The following is a 7,456-nucleotide window of genomic DNA, read 5'->3' as shown; positions in this document are numbered from 1 at the left end:
GCTTGCTGGCAGGCAACAAGCCCATGAGCACCACCGAAAGAACCTGATGACAGCTCTGTTGTTAGGTCTGATGCATGGAGTACACTATATCTGTCAGCATCAACCACAAAACCAGCATTGTTTTGTTTCAGTCAAGAGTCTTCCAAAGTCACACCTGTGGCTTTCAGGGCAAGTTCTCTGGACATCCCCCAACATGTGTCTGGAAGGGATCTGGCAACTCTTCAGGGAGAAAACCCACCCTATAGAGCAACTGCAGGTTTTGCTGGCTTCTCTGTCTTTATGCCCTGGAGTCAGAAACAGCATAGGGCATTAGTACTGGGCACTGAGGCAGGCGGAACTGAATGTCCACCTCCACGACAGCATCAGTGGATTCTCTGTGCTAGTCCACGTCTTCTGTGGTCCACGTCAAAGCCCAGAAAACCAGGACACCACTTGTTGCTCTAGGCATCCTGCCAAAAGAAAACAAAAAGTGTTCTTCACTTGGCACTGAGCTTGTTCACTGTTTAAGGAGCATTTCTATGGGGACAAAGAATTGTTCAGCTGACGAATATTTCTCCAGACCTATTTGCTGGCTTGGACTCACACATTAATGCAGATGTGGAAGATAAAGACAGCCATCCACAGCTAATACCCAACAGCGACGAACTGGTGAGAGGAAATAAGGTAAAATTAGTGCTACTTGTGCCTTCTGATGACCTAGGGAATATTAAAATTATATTCCTACATATAAACCTTAAAATTTTCCAAGGGAGGGAGATGCTTCCTGTGCGTGTGTTGGGGACAGAGTGTAGCAGTCTCTGAAAGCAGACTTTTTGAGGGGAGATCCTTGAAGGAACAAGGGTGTCTGGGATAGAAAAATAGAGGTAAGAGTGGTCTGAGTGAATTGTCACATTAGAGCTTGCTTCCTTCCCCATGTAGAATTTAAGTCTATCAGGAATGTGATAGTCTAAGGGAACATTGAGCATCCCATAGGGTATTATATTGAGGGTCTAAAGTTCACTTGTTCCCCCCAGTTCTTGTAATGATGACTCTTAGAAAGACAGATAAATAATAAAGTGGGATAATTGTGGGCTAAAATGTTTTTGGAAGTTGAGGAGTCAATATTATGTTTTCTTTGAAAATATATATCTCCAGAGAGGTCAATACTCTGTCTCTGGTCTTGTGTCTGGTCACTGGCCACGCAGGCTGGTGTTACACAAATTCTCTGTGAAATGCACAATATGGAAAGCATACCATTCTAACTGAGTCTTCTTTACTTATTCATTAAAGCATATAAAGATGAATAAAATGCAGAGCTTACCCTTTACTGGGTCTTGGTTGAGTGAGAAAGACATGTAAACACAGAGATGGGGGCTCCATCAGCGGTATGACTAGCCCCTGTCTACTTGACCAGGACTGTGGAGGAAGTGACATTTGCAGGATTGGGTGGAAGCCACTGGGAGGCATTCTGGAAAGGAGAAGAATCCATGAATAGCAAGGGTCAAGAGAGGGCTAGAGGCTGTTTAGGAAACCATATTAAAATAAAATATGATGTGTTACACTTTGTGATTAGTTGATAAATTCAGCAAGTCATCATCAGAAGAAATTAGAAAACTGCATTCTCTGTTTCTGCTTCCCCAGATCTTCTCCTTGGGTAAAACTCAGTGGTTGGTAAAATGGGTAAAAAGTGGATGTAACTAGACTCCCAAGATATCCCGAGAAATATGGAGCCAACGTTGAAGGGAATCCATTTCCTCCCTAGGCTTTTTGATTAAGGAAAAAAAAAAAGCCAAGGTTGTAAGAAACTGTAGGAACTATGCAAAGTTGTCAGGGGTCCAAGAGAACCACAAGGCCATATAAGTAGATAAAAAGGTGAGACCGGGGCGGGGGTGGGTGGGGGAGAAATAGCTGGCCCAGATTAGAACAATGGCCTCATAAACACTCAAAAAGGAGCATAGGGCAAAGGAGGGACCGAAGGGGGAGCGCAGGACTTGGGGAGGGCTTGAATCTCCGAACAGCTAGACAGAGGCACCTGGGGCTTCAGGGTACACATTAAAGGTAGAGGAAAAGCGAACAAATGGACAACAACCCACCCTTTCCTCTTCAGTCTCTGCCGGGGCAGGCTTAGCCTTCAGTGGACGGTCTCAAGTGGAAGAGCAGGATAAAGCTCCTAATTCTAATGAGTCTGATGCTAAAATTTTGGGACCCTCAGCCAACCCTCAGTTACTCAGGGAGCCATTTCCTAGCAAAGGCTGGCACAGAGGCCCTCTCTGACCAGGGCGAGGCAGCTCTTCTTCGTCCCGCTCTGTGAAGCCCTTGCTGCCGAGCCCCACGCTAGATTCTGTCAGCGAACACCTGGGGCCTTGCCAGAGACTTGTCTCTAACGGAGTGAGGTCCTGGGCAAGACTGTGAGGTGTCTTGGTGGAAAAATCCGGAGTGCGCTAGATGTCTTTTGCGGTCTTTTGAGCTTTGAGCTTTGAGCTCTGGGGTTCTAAAAGCTTGGTAGCCTCAAAGTAGAAAACCAGCTCCCCTCGAGGTGAAGTGAGAAACATCATTTCAAAAGACAAATGTTTGTGGGGACAGTTAATTTGTTTATTTTTAAAATTTTAAAGTAATTTTGTTATATTAATTTTCCACCCTTTTTTGGGGGGGACACAATTTTTTTTATCCTTATTTATGAGGTAAATATAAATCAGGGCCTATGTTTGTGAACAGTTTTGGAAAACTTTCACTGGGTCTTAATTTTATTACACCTACCTAGCTTTTAAAGACTGTCCCTATTCAGTCCTGCAGATGTTCACAAGTCACAAAGAAACCTAGGCTATTATCATTTGCAAATACTGGGAATTTCGGAAACTCTCCCAAGTCCTGTAGCTAGATAGTGGCCAAGTTGGGACTATAGCCCAGCCTTCCTCATCCCTGGCACAGCCCGGCGCAGGATCCTACCCCCAGGCCTCGTGTCTCCTAATTTCCTTCATCAAATGTTCATTAGGTGCTAAACATACATTTAGTACAGCACTAGAACTTGTGGGAGATGCTTTTCTGCAAGGAATTTCTGATCCCACTGGTAAAGCTGGCCTTAAATCGAACATCATAAGCCCCAGCCCCATGGCGTACAGTAGAATTGAAGAATCCTACAAGATGAAGAAGGAAAACTGTTCCTTGACATTGGATCTCTGCAGAAGCCAGTTGTGACAGATTTGGGAAAAGAGCAGATAGAAGGCCAAAAAAGAGAGTTGAGACACTGAGGGAAGCAGTAGGAAGGGGAAGACAAAGACGCGGTCCCAGCTCTCTTGTAGGATTGAGATCATAGTTGCTGTTGTCCCCTTTCAAAGAACTGGGCTTTGTTCCAATTCAACTTTCCATTCACAAGTAGGTATTTCCTTCAGCGGGGTGGGGAGATGGCAAGCTCTGATTCCAGAAGACTGAGGACTGTCCTCCTTAGTTAGAAAGAGGGGAGGGTGTGCACATGATTCCTGTGCTGCCATGTTCCTGCGTCAGCCTCGGTGTGGGGTACATTGGCAACCTCATGGTGAATTTATGTCGAAGAACTAAAAATAATTGTTTAACCTGCGAGTTTTCCCTTATTAGGGATTTGGTTGTAAAATCTCGCTGGACCGGCTACTGTTGCTTCCTACTGGTTGAGTGTGTTTCACTTAGTGGTTAGGGGTGGAAATGATTAACTGCTAAAGACAAGGGTTTTCTTTCCTTTCTTTTACAATGGCAACCTGTTTCTCCCTCCTCTCCTAATGTCTTTGTTCAACAAACAGCATTTCAATAAGAGTAAGCAAAATATTTTAAGAAGAGCTGTCACCATAAACACCAATTCTTTTTGTTTTTCATGTTTTCTTTCCCTAGTTCTGATGTCCGTGCATCTGTATTTTTATCTGATCGTAATGATACTGTTGAGAGGGTTATGGAATCTGGTTTTTTGCTCTAGATTACACTGTAGACATTTTTCACGTTTCCACAGACCTTGTGATTCTTATCTAATGGCTGCATAATATTCCAGAGGACGGATGTGCCATTATTTGAGTTAGCCATTTTTCTGTTCTTGGCCATCCTGGTTTTGGTCAGTTTCTCACTCTCGTTCAGCTCATGGATTTAGATGCAGTTTCCAGAGAGACAGAATATGTCTTTGAAGCGATTGGCTTTTGAAACTGGAAATAAGCAAGTGGCTCTAGCAACACTGTGTGTCCAGCAGATAAAAAGGCAGTGAGGGTGTAAAAGCGGCGTGTGGATGGTTGGCAGACAATAATTCTTATGGCTGGACAAAATATCACCAATAGTTTGTAACTAACATACACAGTGATATTCATTTCCATGATTAATAACCAAAGCCTTAGAAATACTGCTACACGGTGCCGTTCTAGCCTCTCCTTTTCTGCCCCCTTGGGCCCGAACTGCATAAAAGGGGACAACATTGCTGGTACTTTCTGCAGGAGACTAGTAATTTGCGTCCCTTGATTTGGCTTCTGAGCATGAAGGCAGGATGCCAGGAGGCATGTGCTGCTCTCTGGGCAGAAGTAAGCGGGTCTCATGTTGGCTTTATGCTAGCAGGTGAGGGCAGGTGGTATATAGAGTGGGTCGGGGTTGTATGTAGAACGGATGCGGGGTATTGGTATATAAAGCAGGGAAGGGGTAGTATTTGTAGCAGGTGAGGAGAATGCGGTGGTATACACAGCAGGTGTGTTGGGGGGCGGTATATAGAGCAGGTGAGCGGGGGTGGGCTGTGTACTGAGGGTCAAGCCGGCTACTCCCGTATCCTGCCGCAGGAATTTAAGCCAGTCCCGTAGAAAGCATTTCACACCTTGCAGGGGAGAAAGATTTGGGGGTCCGGTGGCAGGTGTCCCAAGCCCTGAAGGTGGCTGCACAAGGCAGAGCTGAAGGGCGGGCTGCGGAGGAGAGCCCTTGGCGAGTAGGGGCAGCCTCTCTCTGGGGCAGTAGGGACCCGACTGGGACCGGAATGGAACCTGGGTCGACGCGGGGCGGGCCGGGGGCGGGGCGCGCAGGGGGCGGGGCCCGGAGGGCGGCGGGGCGGAGCATGTCTGCAGCCGCGGGGCCGCGGAGCTGTCCCCCGCGCGCGTCCCGCCTGGTCCCAGTGCACCGCGGCGCTCTCGCCCCCGCCATGCTCCTGCTCCTGGGGCTGTGCCTGGGGCTGCCGCTCTGCGCGGGGTCTCTGGAAGACGCGCGGACCCGGGATGACACTTTGGACCGAGTAAGTAGAAGTGGGAGGACCTAGAGATGGCCCCGGGCGCGGGCTGCCACCCTTCCCGCCGCCTTCTTCGGGCGCGTGGCTGTTGCCCTTGAATGGCTCCTGGACGCAGGGAAGGGAGAGATCACCCCCACCTCCCGTCATATCGTCACCCCTTCTCTCCGTTCCCCAACCTTCTGCTCGCAAGCGTCCCCATCTGTTGGTCACTCTTGGCAGAGTTTGGATGGTGAACTTTCCGCAGAATTGTGTCTGGGATTTGAAAGCCCCGCAGAACCAAATCTTGGTTCCTGTTGTTGATGGTGTTCAGTTTTGAGAGCGAGCCCAAGCTAGTTACAAAGTTTCTCCTTTAAGATGCACACATGGGGTGGTGTGGTGTTGCTGTTGTTCCTAGCAGTTCAGAGAAAAACACCATCCAAAAGTTGCAGACTCTCCTCCACTTTCCCCATCTGAAAACCAGGGGGACTTGACTTACCCATCAGGCTCTTAACAGTGGGTTAGCAGTTCAAAGGTGGCCTGATGGTCCAGGAGGACCAAAAACCCAGTGCCCACTTACCGGAGTTAGCAGCCTGTGCATCTGCCGGAGTTTGTGTTTTGAAGGGTTCAGCTCACAGGTGGATAAACCCACAAGTGTGATATCTCACTGCCGTGCCCGAGGAGCAGAAAAGCTTTTTGAAAAATATAAAAATATATTTTTTAATATATTTTATATATTTTTAAAATATATATTTTAAAAAAATATAAAACTGACCAAAATATCAATGGGGGGGGCGGCTGTGTCCCAGTTAAAGTAGGCATCTCCTGGTACTGTTTCCACGCATCATAGAATCGTTTAGCTTAGAGCATGTTTCAGATGATGGGAACAAGAGATAAGTAGGCGTACTTTTCCTCCCCTTTCTCCAGCAGCTCGCTTTGAAGAGCACATCTGGAAGATGGTTACTCTCTCGTTGACTCTGCACAGGGATGTGCTTTCTGCACAATGAAAGAAAGGGTCCTTTTCACATAGGGTCGTCAGGAGGAATAACCAGGACAGATTCGAGGAGGGTGAAAGGTAGAGGGGGGGAAAGGGCCCGCGTTGGGTCCAGAAACTGTGGGAAATAATAGGGTTTTAAGGATTGAAGAGTTAACAGTCCTAAAGCGCTTGGTACAGTGGCAACACTTACGTTCGCTCTTGCCATGAGGCTTGGGCTGCTGAAGCACAGAGGGAAGGAATTTGGGGTAAAGAGCTTGAAAGTTTTGGGGGGGGTGGAGGGAGGAAAGTGTGGGAGGAACCGAAACAAGGATTCTGTTTATGAGCTAGGAAGAGGGATGAAAGCTCCAACATCTGCCAGTGCGAGTATGCTTCACACTAAACTTTTCCTGCATGGAATAACATGGCTTTAGCCCATTTTAGCGATTTCATGCTGCCTTCAAACCATAGCGCTATTTATGCGTCCCGAAAATGACTCAGACAAAAATTCCCAAGATATGAAGTTCTATGAAAGTTAGCAAATTTTACCTTTTTATCTCTATTAAAAGAAGAAACAAAAAGCAACAACGTGTGTGTGTGTGTGTGTGTGTGTGTGTGTGTGTAAGAGAGAGAGAGAGAGAGAGAGAGAATGAATAATGTAGGATTTACGAACACAGGCTCCAGAACAAGACCTCCTGGGTCCAAACCGTGGCCCTACACTCCCCGGAGAGTTACTTACTGTCTGCGAGTTTCTGTTCGCTCATCTGTAGAATGGGGATGGTGAAATTACTCAATTAAAAGAATCTTGAAGATTGAAACTTTGAACAGTATGTGGCGATGGCCTTAGTGCTGACTCTCCATAATTACGGTCTTCAGAATTATATGTAAACTTAATTTATAAATGTAAATGAGTATGTCAATTTCATATAAATTTTAATGCCCATGAACATGCCTATTAGCTTGCATTGTCACTTACTTGTTGCTTACCTTCAATTGGCAGTATTACTAATAACACCTTAAATTCAAGTTCCTTTCTCCCCTCTGGCCCTTCACCCCATTTGTAGACATTATTACCCATAGCAAGGGACTGCTCTCAGTAGTGGTCTTTGAACTTTGGTATGCAAAATGATACTCAGGGAGCTCATCAAATACCCTGGGTGGCTCAGTAAGTTAAGCATCTGCCTTAGGCTCAGGTCATGATCCCAGGGTCCTGGGATTGAGCCCCATATCGAGCGCTGCTCAGTGGGGAGCTTTCTTCTCCCTCTCCCTCTCCTTGCCACTCCCCCCTCCCCCACCTTGCTTGTGTTCTCTTTCCC

General features: G+C 46.8%; 1 protein-coding gene across 1 annotated transcript in view; it reads left to right on the top strand.

The window, feature by feature from the left end:
- The first annotated feature begins 5,107 nt into the window (after positions 1 to 5,107).
- Positions 5,108 to 7,456, top strand: part of LOC111158624 (inter-alpha-trypsin inhibitor heavy chain family member 5) — a 72,037-nt gene continuing 69,688 nt past the window's right edge. The window contains exon 1 of the mRNA XM_022520770.1: positions 5,108 to 5,197. Within this exon, the coding sequence (XP_022376478.1) occupies positions 5,108 to 5,197 (90 nt within the window). The remainder of the gene's footprint in view (positions 5,198 to 7,456) is intronic.

This window comes from Enhydra lutris, unplaced genomic scaffold, assembly GCF_002288905.1.
Source record: "Enhydra lutris kenyoni isolate GAN:26980312 unplaced genomic scaffold, ASM228890v2 scaffoldscaffold61, whole genome shotgun sequence".
Lineage (NCBI taxonomy): Eukaryota > Metazoa > Chordata > Mammalia > Carnivora > Mustelidae > Enhydra > Enhydra lutris.
The sequence above is the reverse complement of the archived record's forward strand: the minus strand, read 5'-3'. Positions and strand labels throughout refer to the sequence as shown.